Raw genomic sequence first — 24,178 nt, forward strand, 5'->3', positions numbered from 1 at the left:
CACTCTGCGGGCAGTCTGATTTTAAGGCAATACCCAGGGAAAACTCTGCCCCAATCTCCTGCACAGTTACGTGACAAAGCTGAAACTTACTTAATTACGTACGCTTTCAAGTTTAAAATTTAAGGGCTCAGTGACCAATGCATACGCTAAATCGCAGCACGGCGATATATGTATATGTTTCTATATCTATATTTCTAATACTGAACTCATTAAAAGTTAAAACGACATTAATTATTATTATTATTAAGTGAAATTAATATAAATATAGCATTCTATTTACAACATGTGAAACTACGAATAAGAAAAAATACATATCCTCAAAAAAAAGTTCGTTAGAAAAGGACTTCGTTAAAAAAAAAGTCATCTATTGTTTTGTTCTGTCGACGTCATCAGCTAGCGCCTGTTCAGCGGGACCGTCGCGGCATTTGAAACAGCTCCATCTGTAGCTGCACAAAATATTAATTTACCCCGGATTTACCTTCATTGGAACGAATTGAAGTGATCGATATGATCGAGAAGGAGGACCCGGTTATTAGTGAGGAGGAAGCGGCACAGTACGACCGCCAGATCCGACTGTGGGGACTGGATGCCCAGAAGAGGTCAGTTAGCTCGGGAGGCTAATCGGTGCAGCCGGAGCTTTGACTTGCTGTACTTACTCTGCACCGATTTTCAGCAGAGTACATCGTTAAAGAAATCTATCTTTTACAAAAAGCCACGATTAAATTATATAATTTACTAATGAATAATAAATGTGTTATGCGATCTTACTTGAAAATATTGATAATTAGCTGAGTAGGTAATTTCTGTGATTGCTTCATTCAAACAGATGATGTAAATAATATCGGCACAGACTTCTTGTTCAAACTGGAATTATTACATGTGAATTAACTGTTTAAGGATATATTTCAGTTAATGCTCACGTGATATTAAAGCTTCAAAAGGCTGCTGAATCTCACAAAATCAAGCTTTAGTTTCACTCTCAAACGGCTCAATATGCGTTATTTGTAACAGCTGCTCGTTTTATTCTGTCTGAATGTTTTTTTTAAGAATCTCTTTAATGTAGTCAAAATGTTTACAGAACATTTCATTATGATTTTCTTCCAATCAGCACACAATTACTTCTGAAACCACACAGTAAGCAGTACTTAAACTGGTTTTTAAATTCTGTCTGTATTCCAGGTTGCGAGGGTCTCGAGTGCTCCTGGCAGGTTTGGGTGGTCTCGGGGCTGAAGTGGCCAAGAACTTAATCTTAGCTGGCGTTAAAGGACTCACCTTGCTGGACCATGAACAGGTAAGCACTCTTCATCGTTATCCCTGATTAGAGATGTCACATCAAGAGCAGCAGGAATTCTTTTACACATTTTTCAAACAAAACACATTTACTCAAATCCAATAAAACAGTGGAATAGTATGTGAGACCTTTAGATTTGCAGTACTAAAAATGCACACTAGGTGGTTCCAGTAGCTAGATCTTTTCAAAGCTATTGATAAAAAGTGCATTTAAGTATTAAAATAACAACAAATGAAAAATGTTTTAAGTACAACAAAAGATGAAATACAGTGCGTCAAAATGCAAACCTTTTTTTTTTGTACAGGTAATCCCCAGATAGAAAAAGAACAGTTGCTTTGGTACTTGTTTCTCCTACTGAAATGTTGCATCCAGAGAAACTGAATTAGTTTTTGACAGAAAGGATGTAAATAACTAATATTCACTTTGAACATTTCCACATCTTGCCATAGAAGATATCTTCTGTTCAGTATTTGTCTGATACCCTCCAACCTCAACCCCACTCTGTGCATTTTTCCAGTTCCAGGCCAATAAGACGAGACTGATCAGGGTTTATTTAAGCAGTTTTTGTTGTTGTTTCTTTCAAAAACATCAAAATTCATATAAAAAAATGTTCCTCTGATAATCTGACGACAGGCTCGTATTATTAAGCGTGTTTGTATCAAATTACATCAAACACCAAATGTGCAATCAATCTGTCAGCGGGAATTCACATTTTGTGGGAAAGTAAAACTGAACATTGTAATTTAGCTGTTCTGTGATGATTTTATAATAAAAGTTACACACTTCTGTCTTCTTGTTCCTTGTTCTCTGACACTACATGAGGGAAAAGTGGAGTAAAAATATGATAATTTATATTTATGATCATATATTAACACCTGTCTGTGTGTATTTAGTATAATAGGAGATCTGTTATGTGAGCACAACAGCAGTAACAGTTGCGGTAAGAGCCTCATCCAGCTGTGCGCTCCCTGTCGGGGTGTCTTCCAGGTGTCGGAGGAGTCATGCCGAGCTCAGTTCTTGGTTCCAGTCACGGCTCAGGGTCAGAATCGTGCCAAGGCCTCTCTGGAGCGAGCGCAGAACCTCAACCCAATGGTGAAAGTGCACGCTGACCCAGACAGAATCGAAGACAAACCAGACGACTTCTTCCTCCAGTTCGATGCGGTGAGTTTAACATGCTGACTCCTTTCTTCGCTGACTTCCCTCTCGTCACCAGAGGTGCAAGATAAGGAGGTGAGGCAGCAGAAATTTAAACCAATGAGACATGCTTACCTCAGAGCTGCTGTTTTAAAGTAAATTCCAGTTAAAAATGACACCTGGTTGTCAGGCCAGCCTCTTGAAGTCTGTTTTTGTCTGTTTGGTCAGAATTCACACCAGTGGCCCATTGGAGGTCACTTTATAGCTCTGACAGCGCTCATCCTCTTCCTCCTCACCTAAAGGAACAGATACCGATCCTGCTTCTTGGTTACGGGCTTTCTACGGTCCTGTGCAGCTCTCTTGGAATAACTGTTTGTCTCCCAGAATGTCCTCCATGTTCTTGAGACTGTGCTGGGAGACACAGCAATAACACAGCAGTAACAATAAGTAATCCTGGAGGAGGTGGCCTACCTGTGCAACCTCTATAGGCGTCCAGTATCGCCTCATGCTACCAGTCTTCACACTGACCCAACCAAATGCAAAACAGTCAGAAAAGATGAGGAGGGAGAACATTTCTCCACCTGTAAAACCATTCCTGTTTTGAGGATCGTCTCATTATTGCCCCTCCAGTGCACCTGCTGTTAATTTCAGTGACCCCGAAACAGCTGAAACTGATTAAAAACCCGCCCTGCTGCTTAACCGACCAGATCGATATCCCAGAAGAACAACTCTGATTAAAAAATGTCCTGTTACATTTTTCAGCTGTGTGTTGACTGACTGCACCTCACAGGTTGACCACTAGGTGGCGTTATCAGACCACGTGGTGCACTGAAACACCTGCGGTGAGATAATGTCTGCAAGGTGTGGTAATGACATGAGCTTCATTGTCCAGCCAGTGAAAATAGTGACGTTTAGAATTAGATGCTACACTGATATAATTAATATATAATTATATGCAGATTATAAACACAGCCATGCTGCTGTGTATGTGAGGAGATTAAACCTGAAACTGAACAACTTAAAACCCGAGAGGCTGGAAGGAAGAAGGGCCACATTAACCCCCCCAACCCTAACCCACCTTTCACTAAGACCACACTGACTTAAAGTACCCACCTGTCAAACCACGGTGAGCAGACTTTCCTTGTTTGTGTAGACTTTGCCTGAGGGAATTACCCACACTTCAGACTGTTGCAACATTAAACACGGGGGTAACAGGGGAAGCCCTGAAGCTCTAGGGAAAAGGGCAAACAAGGAATAAAAAGACTAAACTAAGCGAATGGATTTTTTAACAGCGTCGTTCACTCAGTGAGCCGGCAGAAGGATGTCCGGGTCAGCGAGTCGGTCAGTCGGTCTCTTTGCTGATTTGAAAATCAAACTTTCTAATCAAAAAGCAGCACAGGACATGTTATTGCATGATACATAACATAAGATCAGGTGGTGCGTCTCATTCCTGTTTATTTAGTCTGAGTCACCTGTGATGGTTTAATGCCGTTTGGAATGGAGCCCTAAATATTGTCACGCATATTTATTTCAGTTAAAGGAGGAGTTCTTACAGTTGTTTTCTTTTTATTAGCTTTTGATTTCTTGGAGTCTTTATTTTATTTCAGTTCAGTGTTTTTGGAGCGGTGACGCAGCGGTGCAGCATGGAGGTTGTGGGTTTGAATCCGGCAGCTGGCTGGCTCGGGCACTTCTGTGTGGAGTTTGCATGTTCTTCCTTTGCCTGTGTGAGTTTCTCTGGGTCGTCCTGCTTCCTGGTTGTCTTCCTGATTGCTGCTTGTCCTGGGTGCCTTTCACCCTACGCTAGGTGGGCTCTGGCGCGCACGCCATTACCAGGAGATCATGAAAACTGGTTCCAGATCAAGACCTAGTTGAATTTTCTTACTGCATCACCAGGATCAGGAGATACTTTTAACAAAGGAGTAATAATAATTACCTTTTTCATAGTGTAGGAGCTCAGGATTAAGATATTACATTTCTGTTTTCCTTGTAATAGAAATTTACTTCCCTCTTTGAGTTCATCGTGTAAAATATGATGTAGTGAGTAGCTGGTGCTAAATACCGTGACAGTATTTTTGTGTTGTTGTCAGGAAAAACAAATGAATTATTGCATTTTAAATTTGGTTTCATTGCTTAGGCGCGATCTAAGTTTTGTCAGCTGACGGTGAGAATTCATTTGAACACCATCAGAAGAATAACAGATTTTTTCCCCTCCCGTTGAGCCAGAATCGTCGGCAGTCTTCCTCCCTCCGGGGGTGCTAAATGAGTGTCAGGAGGAGGGAAAGTAGTACAGGAGGAAGACGAGGGTGGGAGCAGTAAGACAAAAAAGAGTGAGGACAGGTTGAGAAGGATGTTAGTAGGACAGATGGAGGGAGGATGAAACTTTTAAAGAAGAGAAGGTGAAACAAAAAATAGAAAAATGATTAAAAAAAGGTGGAAAACAGAAGGGGGTCTCTGCTGCTTTTATCTGCTTCCACTGATGTATCTGTGTGTGGCTCAGCGGGAAGATGGAGGGTGATTAAAGCGGAGCAGTTGGAGTGTGGTCGCAGTTTTCATCTGAGAAGCCCAATTACTGAGGGATGAATACAATAGAAAAGCACACAGTGTCCATCTGTGTGCCTGCAAAGAGCTGCCGACAGTGTTTACAATTCAGACTCTTTGGTTTCAAGTAGGAAAGAAAAGGAAAAATCGCACGTCATAACTAACAAACACGCTGATAAATCTGAAATGTATCCTTTACCCTTTTTTATTTATGTATTGCTAAAAAAAATATAATTATCTGCATTTTTTTCCTTTAAAGACAATAAATCTGTGCTGCTAATTTTACAGGGTTTTCCTGTTATATCTGACAGTTTGATCAATAAAATGCAGCGTTGTGCACGAGTAAATAAAACTCACAATTAACAAAATGGTTAAAAAGATAGATGCTGGTCATTTCCCTCGGCTCGGTTTGGGGCAGGCACCAAAATTCACCAAAGTTTCTTGTTTAAAAAAACCTCCTCAAACATCGACCTTTGAAATGTAATCCAAGGTTTTCCAAGCGTGCAAGAGGTGTTTCCTCTCCCAGTGGTCCAAACTCTTCAGTGTTCAGCCGAACTGAAACATCTGGCTACAGCGAGCCTCTCGTGGTTATTTCTGATGCTGCTCTTATATATAAAACATTTCTACAAAAAAGATTTCAGCCTTGCCTCAAAGGAGAATCTGTAACTATTTTATTTAAGTGGACTTAAATGTACGTGAAATGGTATTTGATTAATGGTAAAACACTGGCTTAGACTCACTGCCTAATCTGTATGCCGACGAATCGTGCTTCATTTCCCAAAGGCCAATTATGAGGCAGAACCAACCCAGTCGTGTTCTCAGAAGTTCTTATTTTTACCTCCCTGTTATTATTCCACAAAGACGCTTTTAACAGCTATGTGTTTGGTCCTGCATGCGTCTCTGCTCGTAACTTCATTTTTCTACATTTTCTGTATTTGGATGTGAACAAAGGTCGTCTGTTACAGTGAAAACACAGGCGCACATTAAAATACCCGTGGTTATCTAATATGAAAAACATAAACATCTTCTTTGGACACTGGTTTGGCTGCGTGCAGCTTGTTTGTGAGCAGTAAGAGGTCGTGCATTTGCCGAGACCTGGAAACCACCAGCTATCGTTGGTTTCACTTTGTAAAAGCACTCTGACCTGTGCAACAGTGCATACTGTGAGATGTATAACTGCTATCATTATGCCTCAGTTAAACACTGAAAAGTAATTAATGCTGGAAGTATTCAAAAACGCTGTATGTTTCCATACAATGGCTCACCAGAGCGTGTGTGTGTTTGGGTTTGATTTTGTTTGTCTATGGCTCGACCCCCAGGGGGCGCTTTTGTCTCTTTTTTCTCGGGTTTATTGAAATTGTTTTCGTGAACCATTTTTTGCAGTTTGAAGCTGAAGTTTTTGCATATTTTCTGACTACGTTCGTTCGTTTAGAGAGTAAAGTTTATTTTCACCTCCGTTTTTTGACACAATACTACGCCGAATGTCTAGAAGACTAACATGCCAGGTTACTCATACGAAGATTCCCATTATGAAAGCAGTTTGTGCAGCTGCTCGCGCCTGTTGTTACTCTTTCTATTAGAGGTGAAATGGGGACGTTTCGTTTTAATTGCTGGGTTGTGTTTTCAGCTATCGGCCGTCTTGCAGATAATGTGTTGTACTGTACAGCTTGTCATAGTGTGGGTGTGTAAATGATAACAATTATTTATCTCGAGACTCCTCAAATCTCCAGAGAGTGTTTTAAAAACACTGGTCCTGTAGCCCCGGTCTGCCCGGCGCGATGAGGGGGTGTCGGCAGCCGTCTTATCTGTGGGTTTAGGGTGTTTTGGGTGTTCTGGACTGGGTCAGTTGGATAAGGTAGACCCTGCCCACCGGTCAGTTGTTTACAGTCATACATGAGCCCACTCTGGTTATATCATAGCCCACTGCGTCTCTCGCCACGCAGAGATGTTGGTGTTTTTTCTACAACTTCAACAACTTCATATCATCATCGCTCCAGGAAGTTTGGCTTTGGTGCTTCAAACACAGAAAGACATTTTAATACATGACTAACACTGTAAAAAGGTGGTGTTTTTGTTTTTTGAGCCACCCAAACCGAAACCTAAAACTGAAAATATTTTTTATGATGATTCCACTGGGTCTAAAATAATAATTCTGCTTTTGCTTCTGGTTTCACAAGGGACACCAACTCAAGTGTTGTGGGTGGAAATCATTTGTTTAACCCTTTCACCCACCACAACCTACACTTCCTCTGCTGCAAGAGACTCAAATAATGAGGTGCCTAAAACATAAAATCCAGTTAACCATAAAAAAATTAATGACTAAATAAATAAAAAATACGCCAAACAAACAACCAGGGCTTGAGTTACATGTAGTGTTTTATATTCATTCAGTATTAAAGGTGGTGCTGGTTATTTTAGATTACTATGAAGTGCAGGTAAGTGCCTGCTTTAGTATTTTTTTCCCTAAGGATGCCTCTGTGGTGTCGCATCAACGTGATTGGTCAGTTCAGCGATGATCCCGTAGCAACACCAACACAAAGACATCAAAAACACCATCAGTCAGCCTGGCTTTAATATAGTACACTGTGTCACTTTAATGACTTTAATCTCGTTTCACTCGGTGGTAAACTGCTGCAGTAGGTGTGTCTCGAGTGTTTTGGCAGCTCACCAGCTGCTGTTCAGCATCTCTGTTGTTCCAGGAATGAACATGCAGTGAAAGTTTCAGGTGTTTTTGCTTTTTTTTGTTTTTTAAAGGGGGATTACAGGTGATTTTTAAGTAAAATAACTTCTTTTGGGACCAAATGTTTCTAAGCAGTTGGGTCTTTCCACGCGAAACCAGTAAATCTGAGAAATGTCCTCAGAATCAGCTGATTTTATTTTATTTATTTGTTGTATAACAGCTTCATCATTTAAATTTTACCTTCACACAATGAAAATTGCGAGAGTTGTAAGCCCTTGAAGTGCATACGGTTGGGTCAGAATTTAGTTTCTTAATTAACTTTAACTTGCTCCAAGTGTCACAATCTAATTACTGTAAGATTTTATCTACAACTACAGTAATTTAATGTCTGACATAGACAGAGATGAAGTTGTGTGGAAGAAAATAAGATGACTTATGACAAAAATTTCCACGCACCCCTGTGTTCTTCAAGAGCCTGAACCTCAGAAAGTATTTATAGTATGGAGGTCAGATTTGACACAAATTCATTAAATATAGTGACAGTCTTGTACACAAAGAGTCTTTTAATTCTGGGATTAATAGATGTTTTTCATAGAATGTTTATATCAATGGGAAATCCAGCGTATTTCTTTTGAAGCCCGGTGTAGAAAGGAATAAGCAGCTGACGTGGTGTCGTGTTTTTTCCAGAGCAGCTTACTGGGGCATAGGTCTGAATTTATGGTGTGCAAGTTGCACCCGTTAAGGAAAGAAGTGCACAAAACACAAAAACAGCCAAACAGGATGCAAAAGAGGGTAGAAGTTCATGCTGAATATAAAGTAACTTTAAGAATTTTCCTTTATTCTGCTCAGCCTGTGTGTCTCATTTTAATAAAACAAAAATGTTTTCTTTAATCTCTCATAAATATTCACGTTTGTTTAAAGGTATACCGTCGCAGAGGAGGTTTTCTAGGACGGAATAAAAATAATTAACAGTGCAAAGACAAAACTCCCAACGACTGTGGAGTGGGAGTTAAAGTCATATGTTTCAACCAGTGCAAAAAAAGTGTAGAGATTTTAGAGTAAATGTCAAGTTTTCAATAAAATGTAACAGTAACCTTGATCATACGACTTGAAAGTTGTTTGTGTCTCCGTCTGAGAGCGTTACGAAACTGCTCGGTCTGCCCTGAAGAAAAACTGCTTTGTTATCTGTAACTGGAAAGATTTGCTCGTTAGCCTTCAGGTTCTGATGATTGAGATCAAGATAAGACTGGGAAAACAAGAATTTTTTGAGTGGGAGAAAAGACTTGATATTAGTAGAACGGGATTTTTAAAAAAAAAAAAATAAAATGTCACATGAAAAGGAGTCTACACTTTCAACCTCATGTTTGCAAACTGTAGGATTTGTATTAAAGGGGACCTATCATGCTCATTTCCACCGCAGTGTGTTTACTAAAGTATCTTTGCATGACTCAAAGATCATAATAATCCTAATCCTTATCTCATACTGGTGCAGCCTCCAGTTCGTCCTCTGTCTGAAACAAGCTGTTCCAACTCCTTCCCCTTTAAACAACCTCTATTCTGATTGGCTGCCCCTCACAAACAGATGGTTTAAATATGCTCGAGATGACCTTATTAGGGATATCTGCACTCAGCGTCATCACACAGAGCCAAGGGTAGAAAAAACTGTCTGAAACAGAGCATTTAGGTAAACCTTTTTACTCACTGGGATTAATTGTACATATGTTGATCTCATTATGGCTCTCTTGCAGAGCATGTCTTTATCCTGTCTTCCTTCTCTCACCCCAACTGGTCCCAGCAGATGGCCCCGCCCCTCCCTGAGCCTAGTTCTGCCGGAGGTTTCTTCCTGTTAAAAGGGAGTTTTTCCTTCCCACTGTCACCAAAGTGCTTGCTCATAGGGGGTCATATGATTAACTTACAATATAAAGCGCCTTGACACGACTGTTGTTGTGATTTGGTGCTGTATAAATACAACTGAATTGAGTTGAATTATTTCAATATCTGAATCCCTAACGAGCCTTTAACACTTTGTTTTTGTGTTTGTTTGGGAATTTTTTGTCCCTCAGGTGTGTCTGACAGGCTGTTCCAGAGACCTGATGATACGCGTTGACCAGCTCTGCTCCAAACACAACATCAAAGTGTTCTGTGGAGATGTCTACGGTTACTACGGTTACATGTTCTGCAACCTGGGACAGGCACACAACTATGTCGAGTAAGTGCGATGGGGGCAGGTTATATTCCCAGTTGTTGAGAATAAAGCTGGTCGTTGTGTGTTTTGTGTATTGTAACACAGCCTCAGACATATTAAGAAACCTTCATTTTTACTTTCTTCTTCTTGTTTCTTCTTTAAAGGGAGAAACCCAAAGTAGTAAAACCCAGCGGTGAGTCCAACGACGGCCCGAAGGCAAAGAAAGCCAAAGTCGACCCCAACGAGACCACCATGGTGAAAAAGGTACGTGCACAATTATCAGCTTTCACCGTATCACAGGTTTATTCGTCTTAACTGTGTAGACTGAAAGAACGGACATAAACAAAGATATTTTTTAACTTAAACAAGGAGATGTATTAGCAATCTTGCCTTTAGTTAAGAAAGGAATATTGAATATAACAGCACTTACCCTCATTTTTAGTTCTTTCTTTCTCAAAGGCTTAAACTAAAATCGATCTTTCTTTTGTATGCTCTTTCTAATTTATGTTTTTTAAAAAGGGCTTATATGATATCACATTAGCAATAACAGTATCAGACACATTCATTACTTGTTTTTTGAGGAATTAAACTTGAAACTGGAAAAAAACATAGAAAAAGAACATTATCGATGTTAAATGTTTAAAATTAGCGTTCTATTAAATAGGAGGTTGTCATCATATAAATTGCTTTATATTTGTCCTAAAAACAAGGAACGAACAAATCAGTTCAAAACCTATTCACTCCATATTGATCTTCTCCAACCAATCAGACGGCCAGTTTTTGCACTCTGAAGGAGGCTCTGGCGGTCGACTGGACAAGCGAGAAGGCCAAAGCCGGTCTCAAGCGAACACCAGTGGACTACTTCCTGCTCCAAGGTACATAAAGCCATTTTTTGTTTCCAAATGTGGGATGATTGAGTTTTTAAATGTAAAAATAAACTTTCCAGCATCATTTTTAGAAAATCTGTTGTAGTAACAGCTGATCATTTTTCAGTTTGTGAATTAAGTGAAATTATAATCAGAATATCAACATGTTACAGAAAATTATGAAGAATTTTTCGAAGTCTGTTTAAAAGTTTCTGGCATGTACTACTTTTAAACTTTGTCTTTAAAAATGACCATTTGAATTCTGTATAATTATTTCTCATGTGTATGAACACTTTTCTCTAAAGTTTTAGCCTTTAGAGATTTTGTGAAGAAGTTGCAAAGGTTTTTTAAATTTAATTTAATTTTAATTCACCTTTAGGTGATGTTGTTTCATTAGCACGTACATGTGAATATTTGTTGCATTTCTGTGGCAGGCAAGATTTCCCATGCATCGATTTGGGCAAATAACATAAAGAATCCTGAAGGGTTTAAATAAGTATAGAAAATGGAAACTGAAAAAGCGTAGGGTCCTGCAGCTAGACTGAAACACATACCATGAACATGCAAAAATCACTGTTCCAGTTTAGCTGATGAAATATCGCCGCACATGCGTTGAAGGTCATGTCCGTAAAGCGTGGTAAATGTCATCTAAATATAAACGCCAGTGGGATTTGAGCAAGATTGTCTTCTAGATAAAACACAGTAGCTTTAGATTTTGTCAAATATATTCGGTAACTGTTGGAAAATAAAGAGTATTCTTAAAACACAGCGATGGTATCCTGCTCCAAATGATATATTGGAATCGTTTCTGTTAAATGCTCCGTAACCGTGGCCCCAAATTTTGATCCATGAGATAAATTTACCTTCCTGTTTTTCAGGTTATTTATGTGTGTCTGATGACCTTCTCCACAGAGTTGTTATTGTCCCTCCTGTCACCTGGCCCTGCACCATTCCCACACTCTGCACGCTAGTTTCCATCACAAGCTGTCCATGGCCAGTCATGTGCACTGAGCGTAGAACAGAGAGCGGCCCGACACCTACACCGCACGACAACAAGCATATCAGAACAGGAAATACAAAGACAACTATTAAAGGTGTTAACTCAGAAAACACTTGTGTGCATAAATACGCTAAACCACAGTTTATGGGAAATTTCACTGGTTGAATTGATCACAAATATTAACCACAATGCGCTACGTTCAAAACGTTTCGTAGAATTTCCCCATGGGGCTGCGTCGATAAGGGCATGCAGCGTAAAAATCTGCCAAATCAAATATGCTGAGCTACCTGCTGTGGAGATCCCCTGTGAATAAGGGAGCTGCTGAGAGTTACAGAGTTTGCAGTTACCCTCTATTATCAGCATTTTATTTGTATTCATTTTATTTTTTGCAATAGTCAGTTAACATTGTTGACTAATGCTGTCATAGACTAAATAAAACTGGTATTTTATTAATAAGCTTTTAAATACTGACCTGGAATGATTTCAGAGTTTAAACATCTAAGTGTGTTTTTAAGTGGAACACACACATAATGCTTTCATATTCAAGCTGTAGAACAGTTTTACTCAAAGCACAAACCTATTATTAACCCCTCTCATTACATCAGTTCCATTTTGATGGAATTGACATGAGGTCAGTCTCCTTCTGACCTCATGTTCCTTTAGGGAGGGGGTGGTGAGGTGGGTGAAGGGGGAGGGGCGGTCTCAAACCAAGCAAAGAGCTCCTCTGGAGTTTGAGGTTACTGTCGGGGGTTGGGGGGCTCTGGCCTTTGTAGTTGTCGAATCATCAGTCCTCATTGTGCATACCTTTGTCCAGTAGCCCGCCCTACATTAATATATCCTGGTACCTCAAAACCCGACGCAGACTTTAAGTTGGATGATATCTGAGCTGCTTCAGTTATGTATATCTTGCTCATGTTCTGAGGTAGACTTTAGCACTGGATCTCAGCTTGGGGATCTTTACTGGATGCATAGCCTGGCTGGGATTTGAGCTCATGATCTATTGTTTCAAAGATCATAATCTCTAATTTGATCATCTCAGGCACACAGTTCTGACTGTGAGTGCAAAAGCTCCACCTACTTGTGTTGGACAGCCAATCAGAAGAAAGTTGACTTAAAGAGGGAGGGGCTAAAGTGGCATCCTCTAAGGCAGTGGTGTCCAAACCCAGGCCTCGAGGGCCGGTGTCCTGCAGGTTTTGGATGTGTCCTTGATCCATCACAGCTGATTTAAATGGCTAAATGACCTCCTCATCATATCTTGCAGTTCTCCAGAGGCCTGGTAATGAACTAATCATTTGATTCAGGTGTGTAGACCCAGGGTGAGATCTACAACCTGCAGGACACCGGCCCTCGAGGCCTGGAGTTGGCCAAGCCGGCACTAAGGACTGGTATAAGATAACTATTTTGATCAGTGAATCATGCAAAGCTACTCTGTTAGAGCCCAAAAATAAGATTCTGAAAAAGAGCATTAGAGATTCCCTTTAAGACTGTTTCACACCCACTCACAGCAGCCACATGCAGTCATGTGACAGTGGCTGTCTGCTTTATTTGCTTACTAAACGGTCAACCTGCTCCTCAGTTTCTCATCTCGTTCCGGTGGATTTTGCATTGAGGCAGCCTTGTCTGGTTAATTTTAGTTTTTGCCCGCTGTCATGGCCTTTAGTCTAATAACACCCCATCTGAAACCCACCTACCCGCTGCAGCCTCGCCCTGTCTTCAGTCTGGTGAGTTTCAGGCTAATTTCTGAGTGGAAACACCACCTAGTTGTTGTTTTTTTGTTTTGTGAAGGCGAGATGGGAGGCAGTGTTATTATTCGTCTGCTGTTGCTATAATTGGAAGTTGTGGTGGTTGTTTGGTACCACCAATGAGGAAGTGGCTCTTCCTCTGTTATAACTGCTTCCTGTCTCACTAGGAACAGTCGAGAGATGTGAACCGTGTGTAGGGTGTATGCCTTTGTCTTTGCTTTTATGATCTCTTTAATTCCTCTTTTTATTTAAGATGTAGTCAGAGGGAAAAAATGACCAGCAGAAGATAAGATGACACTTGAACACAAGCGTTTCCTCCTTTTTTTTAAAAAAACAACAAAAAAAAAACTTTTATCTGAAACTAAGGCTTTAATTACCTTTAAAATCAGCCTCACAGAGATTTCTGAATTGTTTTTCTTTCCTAAAATTATCATTTAAATATCAGCCCCATGCATCCAAGAACTGGGAGAAGCGTAAATTCAAATAAAATTGGCCATCCAGCCAAGATTTTTGCAACATGGCTGAAACTTGTACTACAAATGTGTGTGAGGCATTTTGTATTTTGTGCAGAAAGTATTTCAGACTTCAAAGGATGCGATTTTAAATTCAAGCTCCAGTGTAAGCTGTTTCATTAAGTTAGCTCAGTGGTTCTCAAATAGAGACTGTGCCGTGGAATTTTGTGACAGCGGTGCATCATGAATGCACAACATAACAGCACAAAGGGTATCAGTACTTTATATGGACTCATACAAAGTACTCTAACGCAATCCTTTAAAAAGCTCCTGTCATCGAGAACTCGTCGGTTTGCACAACTGTCGACTGCGTGACACATCAAAGGCCCCAACTGACAGCGGGGAGGTTAATAACGGGAAAAGGCATTGCTTTCTTGTGATGAGCAAACTAAAGACAACAGAAAATGTGTCATAAATTCTACATGTCTTATGATTTCAGCTGAAGCAAGGATGTCAGTAGCTCTCCACCCAAGTATGTTGTCTGTTGGATCGTTAGCTAATGCAAAACAATGCGTCAATCAAGGTAAAGAGGCACGTGGAAACCAAATGTCCCTTATAAGAGATTTCACAGGAGGCAAAGTATATATTAGTGGTGTGGGTGCAAAAGATAAATAAATACGAGTACTTTTCCTTCTGCAGAGTGCTGTTTGATTTAGTACCATTAGAAAACTACCATCCATCCACACTTGACAGATAATCACCTCCATGTGTGGTAAGATATGCCTCGAACACCTTAGGTGCCCAGGAGACATCCCCAGAACCGCCTCAGCTAGCTCTCTTTAATGTGATCTCCTCATCACCCTATCTGTTAGGGAGAGGCCCGAACCAATCAGAAAGCTCGTTTCCGTGGTCCCTGTCTTCGGTCACTACCCAGAGCTCATGGTCAGGAAAGTAACGTAGACTGCCGACCAATCAGCAGCTTTGCTTTTACACTCAGCTCTGTTTTCACCACAACATCCTCATCACTGCTGACTGTTCCCGCTCCCCTCACTCGTGAAGTCCTCCACTCAGGGCAGCAACTCATCCCTGAGTCAACGCGAGCACTTCAGCCTTTCCCTGCTGAGAAACTGTCTGAGGGCATTAGAATACCTACATGGATGTTACATTCAAACCTCACCAGTTTTTGTGTTAGAGGTCCTGATGATGGAGGGATTTCTGGAGTTTCATGTGAACTAAACTGATGTGCTCTGTTTGTGGTTTGTTTGTTAAAACAGTCTCATTTATTTGTTTTAGTCAATTTCAGAGTGGAAATGTTATTTTTCACTTTCACTTTCTGCAAAAGTAAAAACCAATGAATAAAAGAAGAGCTTGCTGGATGATGTCGAGGCTGTTTTACGTAGATAATGCCACCGATATGTTGTTTTAATGTGTTTGGTGTGCCGTGGACACAAACAGGTTTAGTTGTAGGTGCTAATATGGAGGTAACACACATTTTTCGTGTCTTAAATCTGAGGTGTACATGTAATAAAGGAAAGATTTAGTTGTGCTAATAAATATCCACCTGCCTACCTCTGCAAGATGAACATGATTCTCACTCTGTCCATTGTTTTTGATCTGAATGTGCAGGATTTGGCATTAAGGACCATCTCGAGCATTTCCCCTCCACTCTAATCTGCGATGGTATCACCGCTGCCTGTGTATGTTCAGAGATGGTATCTTTGTTCCATCCATGTTCACATTATTATATCGTGTTATGAAATTCAGTTTGATTTCCTTCCCGAGCGTGATGCCATTTGTACCAGCCTGTAACTTTCTACTAACAAAGTTTCACTGATAAAGGGCAGAGCCGAGGTGTGAGAATGATTCATCGCTGCTACATGTGAGCACGTACTGTGTGTGCGGTGTGCCACGCTGGTGGAAATGGCCGTGGGAGGACTTGACTTCCTCATGTGGTTTTGAGTTAATGGACGAACAGGAAATACGGGGGCGAGGTGTTGATGTGTGCATCTGTGTGGTGCAGCTGGAGAAGTCGGTTGTTGTTTGAAATATTGCACATGACCAAATAGTTTGTTCTTTTGATTTTTAATTTCTCAATCGGTCCTAAAGCCGACACAGGAAAGGTTTGGGTTGTTTTTTTTTTTTTCATCTTTCTCGCTCTGAGAGGCAGACTTAATACTTCCTCTGTGATCCTGTGCAGGTGGATGTGTGTTGCACGCAGGAGTCTGTGACTGCGCGCTCTTAATTTGATGTGGGGGAAACGTGGGCCTAATCGGATGAAATGGTTGATGGTGCAACCACATACTGATGTTATCCTGGTTCAAAGGGAGCAGCAGGGGAGATGTTGTCTTTCCATAAGATGATAATTCACTGTGGAAGTCACTTAAAAGCGTGATGTAATTATAAATGGCAATAGTGCAATAGATTATGTGGAAAATATTGCCTTAGTTAAATGGTTCAAACTTCTTTCCTGCGTCTCAACTGTCATTTCTTTCCTCCCGTCTGCTGCTCTCCACAGTTCTGCTGAAGTTTCGTACAGACAAAGGCCGTGACCCCGACCCGCAGTCCTTTCCAGAAGACAGTCAACTCTTGAGGCAAATCCGCGACGACGTCCTCGAGTCCCTGTCATTGAACAGCGACCTCCTGAATGACGACTTCATCAGGTGACTTTAAATAAGTCGATTCAGAATAGATCATCTGCTCTTTCAAACACAAACACACCAAACTTCCCCTGATAGACATTATTTTATATAATCAAGATGAATGTACTTTTTTAGAAGGTCGAAGCCACCTTCCTCACTTTGACCCTCTTGTCGGCCATAATGCCTCTCCGTGCATCTCCTCTGTGACCTTAAGGAAAGTTAAATCTCTAAGCAGGACCATAACTGTGCATGCAGCCTTTATTCCTTTATTCCTTTACAGTAATGTGTGATCTCTGCAGAGATCAGAGAGTTAGAGGCACTAGTTGCAGTTTAATGTCAGCGATCCACCACAACATAAAATCTCTGAATAACATTGAAGGTGTTTGCTTTTCCATATTTCCTGTCACATATTTACTGCCACATGGGCGGATGTTCATATTAAAGATGATCAAAATTTCAAATAATGAGCTCGCTGTATGTAGAATACCTGTGAAATCCTTTTTGTCTGCTAAAAAAAATGCTTTTCAGAAGCCACCAAGGCCCAGTGTTCATGAGAAGCTAGTCTAGTAGTTCAAGGATAAAATTACTGAGCTGGAAATCACAATAAGAAGTTCAAGTTACTGATCCCAGAAAAAAGTCTGAAGTGTTAGCCAAGCTTTCAAAGTCTTCAGACTCCAACCCAGACAATCCCAGACAGCATACATGTACACACACAGCAGTATAGATGTGGTTTTAATGTCAGGGCTTGTTGATGGCTTGCATGGCTGTTATCAGCTGTTCTAACAGGAAAATTCAACTTTAAAAAACGTGGCACACACGGGCACGAGGGCCGATGAAGACTCAGCAGCTGGCTCTGATTAAAGGCCGACTGTTAGCTGCTCTCAGTCTGCAGATGAGTTTCCTGGCTGTAATTTCACCTTCACTGCTTTTGATTTTCGACACGGTGGGTTGCCAGTTTTTGGCTTATAAACACAAGCTCATTAATCCACTACTACATCCTCACATCCACCCTGATGGCAGGAAGAAGCACATTAATGTTAGCTTTTCTCAAAGTCTCTCTAATCAATTTCTCACCAGTGTTTTGAGACAAAATAACATCACCTGGGGGAGGGGGCGATGGCAAACCGATTTACCCAAACACACATGCTTCTAGTGTCAGTGAAAAGACGTTTGTTTAGTTCACATCAGCCATAGCAAGACAAATAAATCAGCTGGCAGATGAGACTATGGAACATTTTTTTTTCTTTGTTTTGTGGCTCTTGTGCTCTTTTTTTAGTTACTTAGTTAGTCACTTCCTTAGCGTTACACTTTCTATTTAGTGGTTAATGTTTCCTTGCACTGTTTATCCTCAGCTACTGCTTCTCTGAGATGTCTCCAGTGTGTGCAGTCGTGGGAGGAGTTCTGGGACAGGAAGTTGTTAAGGTGAGGATGTAAACATGAAGATTTTTGGGGCAGTGTGCAAATTGCACACAGAATTGTATGAATCTTGCAGCTTCAGGAAACGTTGTGAAAGGGCTGATGTCATCGCCTCTGAAGCGTCTAACGGTATTCAGTCGGTGACTTTGTGATGAAGACGGCAGGTCTGGTGTGTCAGCTGACATGTGGCCACTCGGCTGGTCGCTGGGTTGGATCCAGAGAAGCGGCGGCGGCTCTGCTCGGTGCAGAAGCGATTTTCGCTGTGACCACAGTGCAGCTCGGTGTGACGCTCTGGCAGCAGCCGTTTAAATGGAGAGATGATTTGTACTGTTCTCGAGCTGAAGCCGTAATGACCCCATTCATAAAAGAGCCTAATGAAAGCTGTTAGTGGGAAGAAAAGCGGCTGAACGGTGACACCAACACCTTTCCTACATGCTGTAATCTCAGGGTAACAATCAAGCCTGTTCTGTTGTTTTAATTCCCTCAGGCTAATCAGTTTATTAAAAATAACAAAACCTCCTTGAAATTGTGCCAAAATCTATGCAGTGAAATATCTTACAGAGCAATCACTCTTTTCTTTGTTTCTACATGAATCAGTTTGCTGATAATCAACAATACTTGACATAAATTCAGCTGATCTCCTCTTCAACCCCTCCTCCTTGGGCAGCACAGCCTCCATGTTTAGATCTGTCTGTGGAAGTCTTGTTCTGTGAACTCTCAGACTTCACCGTGAACCTCAAACTGCAGCACTGAGGTGCTCTGGCTCCCATCCACAGTCCAAAGACATGCAGTTGGTGAGGTTAGGTTCATAGGTGAATTTAAATTGCCCAGAGCTGGGAATGGTAGTCTGTCTCTCTGTGTTCGCCCTGGGTCAGCCTGGCCACCTGTCCAGGGTGTACCCCGCTTCTCGCCCTATGGCAGCTGGGATAGGATCTAGTCCTCCTGCCCCAGAATTGCATATGTGGAAAAAATTAATGGAATATTGGAAACTGACCTGACTTTCATGTTTCTCTGCTGACATCACACCGGTCCACCTTGCTCTGTTACCCACTCTCTGACAGAACAGTGAGTTTTTTGACAGAGAACCATGTTGCCAGATGTGGAGATGCAGACTCATCCAGGCAGTGACCTTCAGAATTAATCAACAGAACACAAGCAGGAGTACTACACACACTGATCACTCGAGCTACGCCTTAAGGTCCTGTCCATAAACATAACGAACAGATCTGAGGACAAAGGGCAGCTCAAGGAGTCCAAAACTCACTGAAAATGTGCTTGACTGTGCACCAGATGTTCTCAGTTCTCACTTTGAGTATACAGGGACCCAACAGCTCGTAACAAATTTGGATCAGCTCTCAAACTTCGTACACTACAGCCCACAGGTGTCCCAGGGGTCGCCCAGTTTTCAGCATTCCTGAAGAATGTGTAGATTAGATGGTCAAACTCCCATACTTCCTCCAGAATTTGGAGGGATTATGGGAATAATGTTATAGTCAATGATGCTATAGTGATTTGATGCCTGCATGTTTCTAATACAACATCCAGATCAGAATCAGGGAGTTCTGCTGTCACATCCCGATGGAGACGTTCAGGCTAAAGCTCCCGAACTGTGTCAGTCTCCACTCGTCAGATGCCCTAGTTGCCAGATTTGACTCTCTGTGACTTTGTCCTATTCCCAAACTCAACGCCTGGGAGGAGATCAAACGCAAAAAGCAAATCCGGGGCATGGAGGGAAGGACAGCCGAAAGAGTTGCAGGGCTGCTCAAAGCGACAGCCTTTAAGGGAAGATCAGCTGGATTTAAATTGATATTGTATTTTATTTTTTATAAGTGAAGTCAGGGAGCTTTCTAAGTCTTTAGTGTGATTTTTGCTGACCAGCGACTCTTGTGGTTAAACCCAACAGTCAACATGTTGCCTGTTTTTTTTTTTACCTAAAAACATTTCAGATAGGCGCAGTTAAGATTAGAAACCTGTTTTTCTTTCTGGGGTGAGCGCAGGGCGACACAAATGGGCGAGTTCATTTCAGGGTGAGTGTGTGAGACAGGCCGGGGGGGGAAGAGAGGACAGACAGTTCAGAATCAGGCTGCGTTATATTGGCACAAGGCCAACCTGCTGTCTGGATGATGATGATGATGAAACCTGCTGCAACAGCCAGACTGATGTCTCTCACAGTGAATCTGACTGAGTTGTCTTGTACACAGAAACATTAAGTCCATTTATGAACTGACAGAAGTGTGACAGGCTCTAGTCAAGTTAAACCCCGGCATTGAAACTTGGTTAGCTGCAGTAGAGTACTTCATCCTGCCGACGAAGCACGTGGAGGTTTTATTTCTCGCAGATTCGACAAGAGGCCGAACTTTTGCAAGCAGCCACTGTAGTTCCTCTTTAAATAACATAACATAACATAACATAACATTTTTCTCCCCTCTTTGTCTTCAGGCTCTCTCTCAGAGAGACGCTCCTCACCGCAACTTCTTCTTCTTCGACGGTCGTAAAGGCAACGGCGTGGTGGACTACTTTGGACCAAACTGAACGTGTCAGGCTACGCCGGCTTACAGGCAAACTTCAGTTTGTCCTGTCTGATTATTTATGGCAGCGCTTGTTCTACTCGTTCAGTTTTTCTTTCTTTCTTTTTATTTTTTTCACAGTTGGATTCATTTCGCCCCAAAATCTGATACAAGAACAGCAGGAAGTTTTTTGTTTTTTTACATTTGTTAATAAAACATTGTGTAGTAAAATGTTTCAGCTTCTCGTGTCTGCTTTTTATTAAATCTTCCACCAAACTGTACTGATGATTCTCCTTCCTTTGCTGCTGGGGACATTTTAAAGTCCAGGACTTGAGCTGCAGCGTTGCATCGGCATGAGAGAGAAATCACACGCAGGCTAGATTCAGGGCTGATATCAGTGTGGTTTATCTGAAGGGGAGAGACAACCGACAACACCAACAACACATGATGTCTCGCAGAGTGTATGACTGTATTTGGTCATAGCCTCCCATCGCCTGACATGTGACTCATCCAGCCAAACATGGTGGTGTAGTGAGTATGTCACAGCACAGCAAAGAAATAGGAAAGGGCGGTGGCTGCCATTCAAATGAGACGTGACATAAAGTCACAGCATTTCCTCTCTTATGCCCCAAAACAGGGCAGCAACAACAGCATTAGCACAGACAGGCAGCATCATTACATCAGCCCCTAGGTGTGGTGTTTATGCTGCTGCCCTCATACCTGTGAAACCTGATGCTCAGTGGAAAAAGTGACTTATGTTTTGATCCTGGCTCACCTCGGCGAGTGCTGACTGCTGCATGTCGGTGATCTCTGAAAGCAGTGCAGCTTATAACTGATGCAGCACGTTCACCAGATAAGTGCACATCATCACGATACTGTGAACCTTTGCATGCAAACGAGGCTGTCAGACATGGTCTGCGATAAATGACCTTTCTTATTTTAAAGCAAATATAATGTGAAGTCTTGTTTAAATCATAAAGAGTGAAAGTTACCTCAGGCTCGTCCTCGTTTTGGTTGCCTTTTTCCTTTGGTAACGCTTTCTAATACAGCCTCTGACTAAAGGCCATAATTCCTCAGTAATTAAAAAGAATATTTAATTTGAAATTGCATACAAATACCTAAAGGTAGGTACATTAGAACAAGGGAATAACAAGTCAGGTTTTTACAGAAAACAAACAAATAACTATATCTTAAATATTTTAAGTACTGCCTAATTTCCTGGTAATTTAGCAGGAAAAACAAACAATATTTTCTCATCTTGCAGTACGCTGTAAAGTACTTTTTGAGACGTGGGTTGTGTTATGGAGTGGCTTCACCTTGTATAACCTCAACTAAATAATAGAAAATCTATTGTGTAAAAAAATAAAGGTTTAAAAACAATAAAAGGGTAATTCACTCAATATGGCCTGCACCCCAAAAAGCATAGCACACTTATGATGTAAGATTGGGAAGTGTTTTTCTGCAAAACACTACTTAAAATCATTTACAGTATCATTTGTGTCTCCTTTCCTGTAAAATACCCAAAATACTCTTTCACACATAAAGACGACATCTGACAACCTCTGTTGTAGCCTTAAAGATGAGTTTTGATACCTTATCATATATCATTGAAGTTGTGGTTTGGTGACTATTAGGATCGTAGAGATCGGCCTCACTAACGTCTGATGTGAACCCAGTCATTTTGTCTATAAGGTCTTAAATGAAAGCTTCAATGGGTAAAGAGTTAATGTTGTGGCTCAACATCCAAACTTTTAAACCACTGAGTTCACTGTAATTTGTTGTGTAAAATGTACACAAATCCTGTAAAGGAAAGTGTATTTTTAAGGTATTTTACAGTAAGACTAATGTGGGACTTGTATCTGCGTTTGTAGAACAGCTCTAACACTCATTCAAGGGGTTTTATGAAAAAGTAAACAAGAATCTCGGGCAGCTGTAACTTGCCCCACATAAAAGCCGTCATGTCAAATTGGTATTAGTCTGATTCTGTCAGAACTCAAGACGGAGATATTTCTATCCCTTGACTCACACTTGTTCTTGGCTCCTGCTGCAGAAATGAACATATTTTTAAATTAAGATGGGACCGGGTCTATTCACACACGGGGTTCACTGCAAGTTCAACGCAGAACGAGGAGAATGAAAAACGAGGTTGAGTCCGGGTGCGGAAAAATACCCACGTATGGAGTAACTCCGCGTACTTTTGAGTGGTGTCGTGTTTTTGTCTGATTGAGGGCTATAGAGCACCAAAACAAGCCGAGCCTTGTGATGAAACCAGAGGGGCGATTAGGCAGCACGGGTGCTGCTCTTTTCCCGGGATTAGCAAAGCAGATTAATTATGGAAGGTCCCTTTAAGCTCATTCTGCCCCTTTAATTAAACCTAAACTCTTATCTACCAACACACACATTCATTTCACTCTCCGTGCTCTCAGGACTACATGCTGACTCCACTGCACTTTATCTCTTTCTCTCCATCCCCTTCTTCTCTCATCCTCCTTCTTTCTGTCCTCTCCTCCTCCTCCTTCTTCTTTTTCTTCTTCTCCCCCCACACACAGTTAAATCCCAGCCCGGTGCTCCTGCTGTGTGGTCACTCTCTCCGTTTCGGCCTCCACTTAGCAGCAAAAACCAAGTGCCTATTGTGGCAGCCAATCACATCCCGAGTTTTACTCTCAGAGCTAAGTGATTGGCTCTTTGTGCTGAGCAGTTTTAGTGAGGCTATCTAGTTCCAGTGCTGCCTGTTGACTCAGTAACAGACAGTGTGTGTGTGTGTGTGTGTGTGTGTGTGTGTGTGTGTGTGTGTGTGTGTGTGTGTGTGTGTGTGTGTGTGTGTGTGTGTGTGTGGGCTCAGCAGCAGGTCTGTCTCTGATAAAGTTGTGTCTTTTGTGGATTATGTAAAATGTATCAAGGCTCCAACTAACAGTCATTTCCAATTCCAGTTGATCGCCCAAATATTTTTTCTTTATCCATTTAGTCTCATAAATTCGTAAAACATGTCCTGATGTGCCACAGGTCGGCTTAACAACCTTAAAATATCTTGATTTAACAGAAACATGTGCTACGTCATACGCTGACATCATTACTTCTAACTGGTCGTGTTCAATACAAGCGTCTGCCACTTCAGCGGTATTTATATTTTTCACTAGACTTGAAACTTGAAACAACCTCCTTGCTCAGTATCACTGATGCAGTTATTATTGTTGTGTTTGTGTACACTGAATTTTCTGAATTTGATATCTGAATATGAAACTTTGCCAAAAGATTCACGGAAATATAAAGAACTATGCTTAAATCAATAATCAGGAGTGCCATAAACATTGTTTCAGTCATCGTGGCTTCCAGTGTTAGTGTGGCTGAACAGTGTAAAGGCTCACCAGAACTCTTTTAGCAGTTAATTGCATGTCTTTGGACTGTGGGAGGAAGCTGGAGTGCACGCAGGGAACAAACAAACAAACTGAACAGTGGATCTGAAGCCAACAGCCCTAATGTAGCACCTACCACATGAGCTATCCCAGTCCAGGTGAATGCAGCCTGGACAGGCCGCCAGCCAATCACAAGGGCTAACATACAGAGAGCCAGGAGAGGCTCCAGCGCCCAGAAATTTTATTTTACTTTTCCTTTGTCTTTAAATATGACTTAAATAATGGTTAAATAAAATAAGGTTTCTATAAATAAAATGGCTTTTATTTTTTTCATGCACTGAGTTTACACACTCTTCTTTAACTAAAGCTAGCCTG

General features: G+C 41.3%; 1 protein-coding gene across 1 annotated transcript; it reads left to right on the top strand.

Moving 5' to 3' along the window:
- Window positions 1–372: 372 nt before the first annotated feature.
- Window positions 373–20,685, top strand: sae1 (SUMO1 activating enzyme subunit 1). Its single transcript, XM_005932616.2, has 9 exons — window positions 373–599; window positions 1,180–1,291; window positions 2,279–2,452; window positions 9,707–9,852; window positions 9,993–10,092; window positions 10,598–10,703; window positions 16,404–16,548; window positions 17,880–17,949; window positions 20,383–20,685. Exons 1-9 carry the CDS (start codon window positions 508–510, stop codon window positions 20,473–20,475), a joined length of 1,038 nt encoding a protein of 345 aa, XP_005932678.1. The 5' UTR covers window positions 373–507; the 3' UTR covers window positions 20,476–20,685.
- Window positions 20,686–24,178: the final 3,493 nt, after the last annotated feature.

Source organism: Haplochromis burtoni, unplaced genomic scaffold (genome assembly GCF_018398535.1).
Source record: "Haplochromis burtoni strain Fernald_Lab_line unplaced genomic scaffold, NCSU_Asbu1 Contig_153, whole genome shotgun sequence".
Classification (NCBI taxonomy): Eukaryota; Metazoa; Chordata; class Actinopteri; order Cichliformes; family Cichlidae; genus Haplochromis; species Haplochromis burtoni.